Genomic DNA, 12,786 nt, shown 5'->3' on the forward strand with positions numbered 1-12,786 from the left:
GTCCAGCTTTGCCACAAGTTGCCCCAGTCCTGAAGCTACTTCAGGCGCAAACTTTGTTTGCTTACACTTGGATAAAGGATTAAACTAAATATATAATTTATAGTTATTGGAAGTGAAATAATAACCAAGTGAAAAAAACTTCCAATAACTAAATAAAATTAATTCTTATCCCTAGACATCTGTTTCTACCTGTAAACAAAGCAAAACAAAATTATGTCTGTCCACAGTACATATCCTACAGAAGTTTTAGGATTCAACTGTTGTAATGATGAAATAAATGTTGTAACTGTATCAGAATGCAATTACAAAACATATTTTTATGATTGTTATGATCATTTTCTTACCTGTTTCCTTTGCATTAATATAAAGTATTTTGCCTGCCCTGAGAACCACCTCTGTTCTAGCTGTACCACTGCTTTTACAAAGACAAATTTTACAAATAAAATCTAACATATTCTACAAACTACTAGTTTCTTTGTGCTAGGTGCTAATATTTCACCTCTATTATCAAAAGCATAATGAAAATGAAATTCACAATAGAATAGGAAATAGAACAGGAACATAGATTTTAAAGCAAAAAAATCAGTAAATTTATAATGGTAAGAGTGTTAGCCTATGGCAACAGTTCATGCCATAAAGCATGAATATATGCAGTTTATTTAATGAACACACAATCAGTTAAGTCAGTCATGAAAATAGGCAAAAAAGTTGCCAATATAAAAATAACACAAACTGCAAACTAACAGATATTAATATTGAAAAAATGAATTAATATTTAAAAAGTATGATTAATCTAATAACATTTTTAAACAAAAAATCTCATATTGTAAAAAAGATAAGAAATTAATAATCAGATTGTGAGGGAGTATTTCAGTTCCCCAAAATAATAATTATTATTAGACGACTTCTGGAGTAATAGTAATGTGATTGAAATTAAAGGTATGACTTTCTAATTCCAAGTATGAGATTGACCAAAACTCATCTAATATAACTACTAGCAGTAAATTAACTAATAACAAGATGAGGTGGCTAAAATTTGTGAGTCTGTTATTTAACACATACTTATATATTTAGATCTAGATTTAGAAAGACAGAAAAAAGATTATGGGGGGAGAGAGAGATAACCTAAGCAATGAATTATTAAATTTGAGCAATTAAAATATTGCACTAATTTTATGAGTATATGAGTTATATACTGCAAATGGATATATGTCAGGAAATGATAATGAAGATACAAGTAAATAAATATTTATCACCAGGCTAAAGCAGTACATAGTGCAATTTTTACAATTTAGAAGTATGATTCAGAAAATACATCATATATCACACTAAAAAATTTTATTTATTCAAACTAATTTAGGTTTAGAAAAGAATGAAGAATAAAGGTGGCATTATTATGCCATGCAAATACTGTTTTAAAAAAAAAATTAAAAAAAAAAAAGGTTTTATTCAAAACTAACTACAAGTACACAGAAAATGTCATAGTAGTAAAAATAAGTGGTTCGATATAAAATAAAGTTAAAAAGAATTTACCGGTGATTAACATAACACCAAAATTTTCTTTATTCTACTGCAATTAAATGTCTATGAGGCATTACAAAACAAAATAAGAAATGCTGGCATAAAAACTAGTGGAAAACTGATCATTCACACAAGTAATACTATATTAATGAGTGTCACATAAATGAAGAAATAGTCCAAATCACCATATACTCCAAAATAGGCCTAAAAAAAAAATACTGAGAATACACACAAACACACATAGAAATAAATAAATAAATATGATACAAAAATTATCAATTCAAATAAAAATATTGCAAATTTATATATGAATTATTTATCTAGATCAGAAATTAATGAAACTCTGAACAAGAGAGCTTAAGCTGAAATTACTGTCTACTTTACATGTCTTAGAGCTGTTTGAAGGATAGGTTAAAAAATAATTAAAAATTGATTTCCTAGTGTTAAAATGCCATGCCTCGTCACTACTATTAAAGAATCTACATAAACAATATTAAAGCATATAGCTCCAGTCTTTTTTTATAACAAACAATCCAAGGAAGAACTGATAACAGAACTACAGGAAGGCCTCAATCTAGCAAAAATTCAAAAACAAATAAAACAAAATGCAAACAAAGGCATAGATGAAGCATGTCAGCAGAATTTGCGATTCTCTTCTCTTTTATATTCTATGGCACTGTGAGTAGAAATTGCAAAATTTTATTTACATGTTGGTCCACCATGAACCACACTGTGAGGACTGCTAAAAATGTGAAAGTTCTGCAGCTATCAGTATTTAAACAATAAATTATAAAAGTTGTCTAAACATAGAGCTGATGTGACACCTTCCTCAGATAAAAAAAAGTAGAAAATCACTTACCATCGATGAAAAAAATGGAAGCAATGTGACACATTAGGTGAGCATTATTCTGATGCACAATAAAACATTAAAGTTAACGCCTTCTACAGTTTCAACAATAATAACCAATGCAGATAAGATAAAATGTTAATATGCAGGATTCAGAAACAGATTCACATGTCAGTGAATCTCTTTGTAATGATAATCCTTACTGCGAATGACAGCTCTTTCATCTGAAGAGCTGTATTAAATGCTGTGAAACCATATAAGATGTTGCAGGAAAGCAGGGAAAAGGTCCAACAGACACCCTTGTTGCATTTCTAAGGACAAGGAGTCTATTGATCCATATCACTCTCACCCAAGCCTCTCTCACATTAAACCTTCCCCATTATGTGATTATACAGTATTTTTACTTTAATTTATTACTTATTGTCTTATGTTATTTATGAACATTATTTATGTAAAACAATTCTAAAATAACCATAATTCTTTATAAAAATTGCAAAATTATTAGCTTGTAGAGTCTATAAAATTGCTTCCAGAAAAAGAAAATGTCAGTTCTTTTTTTGAATGAATGGTTAGCACAGTTTCAGTTAAAATAAAAAAAATTTAAAAAAATAAAAATATTACTTGCATCCCTGAGAATTCAAAACTAGATCATTCCAACTAAAGTATATATACTATTTACCTAAGCAGACCACAGAGACTTAAAGTGAACAATGATGAAAACAAAAAATTAGGTGGTTGAGATGTCTTTGATAGAGATGTTTCTAAGGGTCAAGAATGATCCTCTAGAGTCAATCTTGGCATTGTATGAAAGTACATCATATCTTGATAGTTATTTCTTATAAGGTCAATAACATTAACATGTACACTCTAGGCACTACACAAAAGGTATCATTCGGTACTCAGCCATGGGATGAGATGCAACAAATGTGCTTTCTAAAGAATCCAAAGTTATGTTAGAAGAAAAAAGCTTTCTGATGATAAAACTCACTGATAATTAAAAAATTCTACAACTGTTTGTATTTTTAAATTTCTAAAAGGTATAGCTAATTATATTTCAATTTGCACTAATCAGATATGAACTGTTTGCATATGACCAGCATACACTTTAAAGAAAGAATAGGCATGAATATATATACAGATCTGTTACAATCATTTTGAATAACAGCTTCACACATGTAGAAGAAAACTAAATATAATTTATTACTCCTATATATTTCGTTCAAAATGTCATGAGCTTCTTTCAGGGAGATGATGGAAAAACTGGTAACAACATTTAAATTCTGAATACAAGAATGAGTCATACAGCATGCATATAATATCTCGTCTTGGTTGCAGCTATCCAGTAGGAGGAAATGCTATTAGAGTTCAGATATGTGGGAATAAATGTATAATTAATTTTAAAATAAAAAATAAATAAATAAAAATAAACAATTATAAACAATTAACAGCAATCACATCCCAAAACTTAGGGAGGCATACAGTCTGTCTGATTAAGATCAGGATGGTGGTATAAGGCTTCACAAAATTTAAAAAATAGATGATCAAATATGAACCTATTGTAGCATAGCATCTTGGTACACTTCCAGTGTATTACCAGCAGAGTTACAATGTATTAAAGCATTCAAAAAAGTATAGATTGTTGTTAGATTCACATTCAATAGGGAACTTGATTGAGTATATAAGGAGTTAATTTTATCCAGAAACTGAAGTAGTTCTGTTTCAGAGTGAGACCAGATTGCAAAAATGTCATCCATAAAATGTAGCTAAATGCAAGTTTGAGGAGAGATTTTATTATGCTAAGTGAAATAGCTGGCACTAATAGCAAACTTGCATAAATGTCAATCACCAAGAAATCTACCTGTAAAAGTTGTGTAGTTTCTTGAAGTGGAATATTTCTAAACAATGAAACTACACCAGAGGAAGTCATCATTTCAGACTCTTGAAGATGAAGATCTTTAATTTTTTTCTTTGAAGTGAAAACTTGTAAAATCCAGGACCTGGCTGGATTTCCATGTCACCATATACAAGCTTATCACCCTAATGTGCTAGCCTTTGTTTTAACAATGGACTTCAATTCTTAAAAAATTAACAATTAGCTGGTCCAAGCCAGCACCACCATACTGCTAAGTGGAAGGGATGTGCTACTAAATCAAAGATGTTGGAAGTTTATTTTGCACTTGGTTAGACTATAATAAATTTAGTTTAATTCTTTATCCAAATGTAAGCAAACAAAGTTCGCACCTGAAAATATCTTCAGGACTGAGGTAAGGTGGTGCAACACCAGGCAACTCCGAGCAAAGGTGGACCAAGCTCTCATCACTCCTTGTCTCAGTATCTCCCATAATGCAAAGCACATCTCCTTGCGAACATGTGTACTGCTATGCATTAAGGGAATAGCCACTACCAAGACTGGTTTCGACCTTTATTGAGGTCTCGTCAGTGGGAAGGAGACCCAAAACTGTGGAGATACTAAGGCAGAAGCAATAGGAGAGGTCATATTTACCTATATGAGTTGCCAACAGGTGTACCACCTTATTATTATATGCACTGAGACATGGAGTGATGAGAGCTTGGTCCACCTTTGCTCAGAGTTGCACCACCTTACCTCAGTCCTGAAGATATTTTCAGGCACAAACTTTGTTTGCTTACACTTGGATAAAGGATTAAACTAAATTTATTATAGTCTAACCAAGTGCAAAATAAATTTCCAACATCTTTCTCTAAATCCAGAGTAATTCAATACTAAGGTGATACACCTGTTGGCAACTCGTATAGGTAAATATGACCTCTCCTATTGCTTCTGCCTTAGTATCTCCACGTTTGGGTCTGCCTCCCATGCTGGATATATATGAGAGGCTCTACTTGGGGTAAGTTTTTGTCTGTCGCTGAGTAGAGGCACTGCTGAGATTATGGCTCTGTCTGGTGGTGGTGGGGTGAGCCTGCCACTGGGTAGAGCCAACGCTGAGAAGTTCTTCTTGGTGATGGGGTGAGCCTGTCACTGAGTGGAACAAAGCTGAGTTGGACAATCTTTTGGGATTGTCTAATTTTTAGAGAGGTCTTTACTTAAATACACCTCAAGGTCTATGTTTGGGTATGCTTCCCATGCTGTATATATATGAGAGGCTCTGCTTGGGGTAGGTTTTTGTCTGTCTCTGAGTAGAGCCACCACTGAGATTATGGCTGTGTCTGGTGGTGGGGTGAGTGTGCCACTTGGTAGCGCCAACGCTGAGAAGTTCTTCTTGGTGACGGGGTGAGCCTGTCACTGAGTGGAACAAAGCTGAGTTCAGCGATCTTTCGGGATCGTCTTTAGAGAGGTCTTTACTTAAATACACCTCAAGGTCTAACCTACTCACTGATGAGACTCCAATGAGGGTTGAAACCGGTGTGGGGTGAATCTAGCTCAGAGGCTCTGCTTGGAGGTAGGTTTTTGTCTGTCTCTGAGTGGGGCCACAGCTGAGATTATGGCTCTGTTTGGGGGTGAGCCTGCCACTGGGTAGAGCCAATGTTGAGAAGTTCTTCTCGGTGATGGGGTGAGCCTGTCACTGAGTGGAACAACGCTGAGTTGGGCGATCTTTCGGGATCATCTTATTTTTAGAGCCCGCTTCACCTATACGAAGGTCAAAACCGGTCTGAGTAGTGGCCTTTCCCTTAATGCATAGCAGTATACATATCTGCAAGGAGAAGGAGTGATGAGAGCTTGGTCCACCTTTGCTCAGAGTTTCCTGGTGTTGCACCACCTTACCTCAGTCCTAAAGATATTTTCAGGTGCAAACTTTGTTTGCTTACACTTGGATAAGGGATTAAACTAAATTTATTATAGTCTAACCAAGTGCAAAATAAATTTCCAACATCTTTCTCTAAATCCAGAGTAATTCAATAATAAGGTGGTACACCTGTTGGCAACTTGTATAGGTAAATATGACCTCTCCTATTCCTTCTGCCTTAGTATCTCCACCTTTGGGTCTGCCTCCCACTGACGAGACCTCAATAAAGGTCGAAACCAGTCTGGGTAGTGGCCCTTCCCTTAATGCATAGCAATATACATGTCTGCAAGGAGATGTGCTTTGCATTATGGGAGATACTGAGACAAGGAGTGATGAAAGCTTGGTCCATCTTTGCTCGGAGTTTCCTGGTGTTGCACCACCTTACCTCTGTCCTGAAGATATTTTCAGGCGCAAACTTTGTTTGATTACACTTGGATCAAGGATTAAACTAAATTTATTATACTAAATTAAAGCAAACTCCTTTGAGATACACTACATGTGACACAAGCCCAGCTTGAACACATTAAAGGAGAAGGAAAAAGAACAGAGAAGTTTCCATTCAAAATAAAGTAGTTTGTTAAAAATACTATTTATTTACTGACTGCCATTCTTTACAATTAAGAGGGCATCTGATGATAAAATATGAATGATCAGAACAACAGCTATAACTAAGCCCCTTCAAAAGTTGCTATTAAGTTAATATAAGAAGTATGTGATAAGCAAAGTATCAACAAACTGAAAACTAAAAATAACTACTTAACATTTATTATTTTGAGAAATGTTAAAAACAAATCCCCATACACACACAATACAGAGACTAGGAAGGTACAGAAATTGGTTGGCTGTTTTTCTCCTGTTGTCCATTAGAGGACTCTCTCAACAAGACACTACAGCTATACAGAGATCCATGTAAGAAATTGCATAATGAACTCATCAGCAGTTTTTTTAATGGCAGGAGGCATGAACCTAAGCACTACAAAGAATGCTTAGGTTCATCTGCATAATGTAGAAATCACATCACTGCTGGAAATCTATGGTATGGAGTAATAGAGATATTTGTATTGGCAGCTGTCATAATGCCATACATACTGAATGGCATTCTGTATGTTATATCATCCCATCTGTTAAGGAGTAAACTTGCAGTGTGACAACATAATGTCCTGGATATCAAGGGAACCCAGTTTTTGGACTAAGACTACAGCACAAAAATGAATGTATGTTAGATTGTGACATAGACACAATAGAAATGTATAGAAAACAGCATAGAAATGCTAGGACTGCCAATGTATGAAAAATACAAAGCAGAGCATCAACACAGCTGAGTACCACCTCATACTTCAAGACATAATTTATGACTGCTTTGAAAAAACATGAGTACATAAGTTAATCTGGTCTGCACATAGTGCCAGACAGAGCATTTCTAAAAAGACTAAAGGAAATAATTAATTTTGACAGTGAAGCACAAAAAATATCTTGGTCTATTTTACCAAGATTTATAAGAAAGTCTAGTCTTGTCTGTTGCCTCTATAACTGTGAACTAGATACTATAAAATATTCCTTGGTATGGTCATATTATCTAGTCGGTTGGTAAAAGTCAATGCTTGATTATTACAAAATGCCAGTATAGTTTATCGGCAGATCAGCAACGCTGCTCTCCACTAACAGAGTGTGCATTTCAATTCCATTGCAGTATGGATGCTTATGAATGTCTTCAGGTGGTGGATTAATTTCATTCTCAAAATAAAGGCTGGTATAAGGCTACCACACTGCTTATTGCTACCTAAATCAGATGTAATAAGCTACCACTTCTATGTTTGGTCCCTAGATTATTTAATAATCAGCCTACTCAGATTGTTAATGTAGATAGGTTTACAAAATTTTGTTGGTGGGATTATCTCACACATGCATGCAAGTGTATGTGTGAGCTATGACTTAAAATGCTACAATGGGCTTGTATATTTATACAAGCCTATTCGGGATGAATTTTTATTTATTTATTTTTTCTGGGTTTATAAGGCTAGTCTTTAAAAATAATGAATGAATAAATAAGCTACAATCATGAATATTTTTTTTTATGACAACTCCCCAGTTATGCATATCATTACACTGCTATTAGATGATTTGTATATTTAATATCAGTGTAATTATATAAAGTAAAAAAGATATACCTATATTATGCATCCGCAAAGCACCTATTTAATTAAGAAACCATAATCTACTAATACTGTTTAAATATTATCTTGCAACAGACTTCAACTCATAAAAAAAATGCTAAAAGGAATATTAGTAGAGTGTGCTATCCAGAAAGCAGCCTGCAAATATACATTCTTGCAAAACTACTAAGTAAACAGTCGTATGATAAACTATTTATAAACAATGCAATTTACCATAATGTTCTTCATGGATGCTGAAATGGCTTTATTATTGTAATTAATACAGATACTGAAACTTGAAATGTATTCAGTACAGCAACAAATATAGGTGTAATCATACCACCATAAAGGTGTGGAACTTTTATAAAATTTAGTTATTTATATGTATCATAATGTATGTATTACAATGTCATTCAAAACATAAAAAGAATGAAATTTTTAAAAATCGAATTCTGCATTTTACGTGTATAACACTAAACACGTCATTATCTTAGAATAAAATAACTCATAATATAAGAGGAATAACATAATAACAGAACAATGCTTCTCTGATACTATAAGACCCTTACATACCTGCATGTAAGCTGAGAGCTGCAAAATGCATGATTGACCACATGAAAAGGATAAAAACAAATGGCTCATTTTAAGTTTAAGATATGATACCACAATAAATACAAACTAATAAATACATACAAGTAAAAATTTACAATCATATTTAAGTTTACTGTAGCCTGAATGGTAATGATAATCAAACACTAAACGGTTCAAGTTTCTTAGTAAATAATATTTAATTATTAAAAGCATTTTTAATAAATTGTACCAACACTACTCAGGAATCTGACACTACTTAATACAATAAGGAAAGAAATGTTTAGAAAAACTTGGGTTTTTCTTGAAAAAAAGAAAGAAAAAATAAACAACTAATAACTTAAGTGTTAAATTTGAAATGTTTTACTATTCAATATACTGAACTCTTTTCTGAAGATACACTTTAAATAAGATATCAAAAGTTATGTAACTAGTAGTATAGATGATACTAATGAAAGTATTGATTTTTTTTTTAATCCAATGAAAGTGAGGAAAGGTGAGCAGAAGCAAATCAAATACTGATTTCAGAATTTAATCCAGATCAAACTTTTTATAAAAAAGTGTTAGAAAAGGTATTTTTTTCCTTTTGAATAAAATTATAGGATTAATATTTATATCCACTTTACTTTATTCTTAAATTATTAGTATTCCGAACATTTATATGATAAAATATATAAGACATTTCTTAACAAATTTTCTGTAACATTTGATTTTTACAGAATTTACACATTTAGATTATTAGTTTTAAAATATATATATTCTAAAAAAAACTGAGATAAACATATCCGCAAAAACTTTTAATAATGGAATCCAATAAATTTCATGTTCATTGTTTAATACATACTATTTGAGCATTTTTATAAGATCATTTATTTATTTTTTTTTTTTAATATATTTTTATCTCTTAAGAGATAAAATATAAAAAAAAATTGCTGTAGTTTTTGCTTTGTTTTGTTTTGGAATCATAGCTTAAGCAACTAAAATTATGAAGTCAGTAGTTGTGTTTGTTAATTGCCTGAGTTCTCTAACTGGAATGTCATGTAGGCTTAAAAAACCCAGTTTTCAGAAAGAGAAAACTACAACTCCTGTTAAGTGAGATTCAAACCCATCTACTAAGTGTTAAGGCTGATTTAAAGGGACAAACAATGAGCACAAATCGAAAACAACATATATTACATTTTTTACACTTATTCAGTGACAAAGCATTCACAACCTACAAGCCTCTAACACGTCTTCTACTCATTCATCACTCTCCAAGCAAAATATCTACTCCTTAACCCATACACTCACATAGCTTCTGGGGGAGGGGGGGGGGGGGGGTAATGGGTCATAAGGGGTCATTCTCTCTCTCCTATCTATCATGTACTAAAAATTTCTTCAGTTATCTATCCTATAAAAACTTCTTAGTTCCTTTGTGTCATGTATTGAAAATTTCTTCGGTATTTATCCTATCAAACTTAATTATTAACTTATTCTCTCATATCCCCCTCCATTCTGAACTTCTTAACAGAAAACTTCCAATCTATCCACATAAGGAGCACTCCACAGACCAGTTACTATCCTGATCACTTGTCTATGAATTCTCTCTCAACATTTCCACATCTTCTAGAAACCCAAGCAACCAAATCTATGCAGTAGCACACATGTATTTATATCAAAATCTTATGAATAAGGAAAACTTCCTTATTCCTATTTTTTTTTTTTTTAATATATATATATATTCCACTGAACTTCTTTTTATTTTTACCATTTCTTATCAAGGGAGTTCACGGGATTAGTACCTGAGGTATTAAAAATAAGTTTGTTTAAAAGATAATAATATATTTTTTATGCAGTGCAAATGGCAAAACTGAATACAAATTCACTTCTGGTTTTCAGAAAAAAATTTACAGAACAAAAAAAAATAATAAATAAATTTCCTTAAATAACAGTGACAAATATATATACACAAAATGAAAGCAAAAATGTTTGCAATAAGATAATTATAGCCACCATTATTCTAACATCAGTCACTGCAGTATCCCCACAGAGGTAATACACCCTTACAATGTGGTTAACTCAGTAGGTCAACTATAATTTATCCTTACCATCTTTATTAGTTATCTTTCCATAACCATTCTCCTTTTTTGCTTACTACAGTAAGCAAAAAGGGAGAATGATTGAATTTTAACACTCACTTCAGTACACGTGCTACGAGATATGTCATTCAACTGCATACACATTAACAGAAGAGCACATATAGTCTACGCCATTACATTTAGCTATAGCAATGGTGCTGAAGTCTGAACGGTTAGCCTAGTAGCTTTGCACTTCACAACCATATGCCTGGGGAAGGAGTGTCCTAGGTTTGATTCCTGTCGACGACATGAGGAGCTTAAGGATCTTCCTCAGCCATAGCCAAGTTAGCCAGTCTTGGGCATGGATAGCAGGGTTTTTCCACCAACTTATCTGAGGTTTTTAATCCCACAAGCAGGCAAACCGGCCCCATGAACATACATGGATTAGAGTCATGAACTACCCTTACAGGATGCAGCAAAGAGTGACAAACCAGCTGCATTAAATTCGTCGCAAACCCCCACATTAGGGGACTCTACCCGTCCTAAAGGGAAGGATGAGATCAATCAATCAATGGTGTTGAATGAAAAAAAAAACGTTTATTGTTAAGCATTATTTTCATTCATATGGAGTTGGTGGAGCAAATGGTCCAAACCTACGATCTGTTTGCAAGCAATTTGCTCATCATTTCTGTAAGCATGCCCCAAGCAATAGCATCATCATTGCCTTAATTAAGAAGTTCAACTTACCAGGAGTGTTTTGCCACGATGCAAAAGGCATTCAGGGATACCACGAACTGTTCATTATTCCGAATAGGTATCGATTATTAAAATGGAGCCAAAGGTTACAAGATCAACGCAATGATATAACATCTTTGTCGGGACACCCATGTATATTCCATGTTAATAAGAATGAGAACTACGAGCAGGTGTTACAGTCTCAGTCTCTGAAACGCAGCCAATGCCAAACAGTGATAAAACTTGGGATACAGAGGCAATCACTACAGAGAATCCTTAAGAAGCACGCACTGTGTCCAACAGATGTCCCAAGATGACAGAGATCCTTTACATGCACTATGAAAAATGGGCAACTGTCTTGAAAGACAAGGTGCCCATTTCAAGTACATAATCTACCATTGTTAATGCTTTATTAGACTAAGATTCCACAAACAGTTGTATATGTACATATCATTATGTGTAAATATATATTTCTTTATATTAATAAACCCATTGACTACATAACATATATCTTGTTATGGAGATAAAACTTACTGAATATGCATTATTAAAGTTTTTTTTTTTTTTTTTTTTTTCCACCGTCCACAGCTTGACTAATTTCCTATTATAATTTCATTTTGCCTTCCTTAATATGTTTGGACATCCGTTAAGCTATTGATAGGGTGACCAACTCTCCCATATTTCCCGGGAACTCCCATATTTTAGCTATTTTTTTTGGATCATCCCGGCTCCTGTATTGATCTCCAAATAGTCCTGTAATTTTCATAATCAATCACTGTCATTAATTTTTCAATGTATATTATAACTGCCAAATACAATTTCACACTAATATTGATAGTTTGGAAAATTCTAATCGATACAATTCTGTTACAGCTAACAAATATACATGGGTGTTCCAGCAAAGATGTTATATCATTGCACTGATCTTGTAACCTTTGGTGCCATTTTAATAATCGATACCGATTCAGAATAATCAAATCGTTTGTAGCGCTTTCCGATATACACTTCTGGATTTTGTCTGTTTCCCATTTTGCATTCTTACCAGCCGTTGTGTCTGCATTCATTCTCAAAGTATTTTCAGTATCCTTGAACATCAAGTGCCAAAGTATATTTTCATGATG

At 33.2% G+C, this 12,786-nt stretch overlaps 1 protein-coding gene across 1 annotated transcript in view; it reads right to left on the minus strand.

The window, feature by feature from the left end:
- Nf1 (neurofibromin 1) overlaps window positions 1-12,786 on the minus strand; it is a 1,119,557-nt gene that overhangs the window by 893,036 nt on the left and 213,735 nt on the right. Inside the window, exon 13 of the mRNA XM_090400295.1 lies at window positions 8,859-8,876. Within this exon, the coding sequence (XP_090256421.1) occupies window positions 8,859-8,876 (18 nt within the window). The remainder of the gene's footprint in view (window positions 1-8,858; window positions 8,877-12,786) is intronic.

Source organism: Typopeltis vanoorti, chromosome 11, assembly GCF_054136105.1.
Source record: "Typopeltis vanoorti isolate ZY-2024b chromosome 11, IOZ_Tvanoo_1.0, whole genome shotgun sequence".
NCBI classification, from domain to species: Eukaryota; Metazoa; Arthropoda; class Arachnida; order Uropygi; family Thelyphonidae; genus Typopeltis; species Typopeltis vanoorti.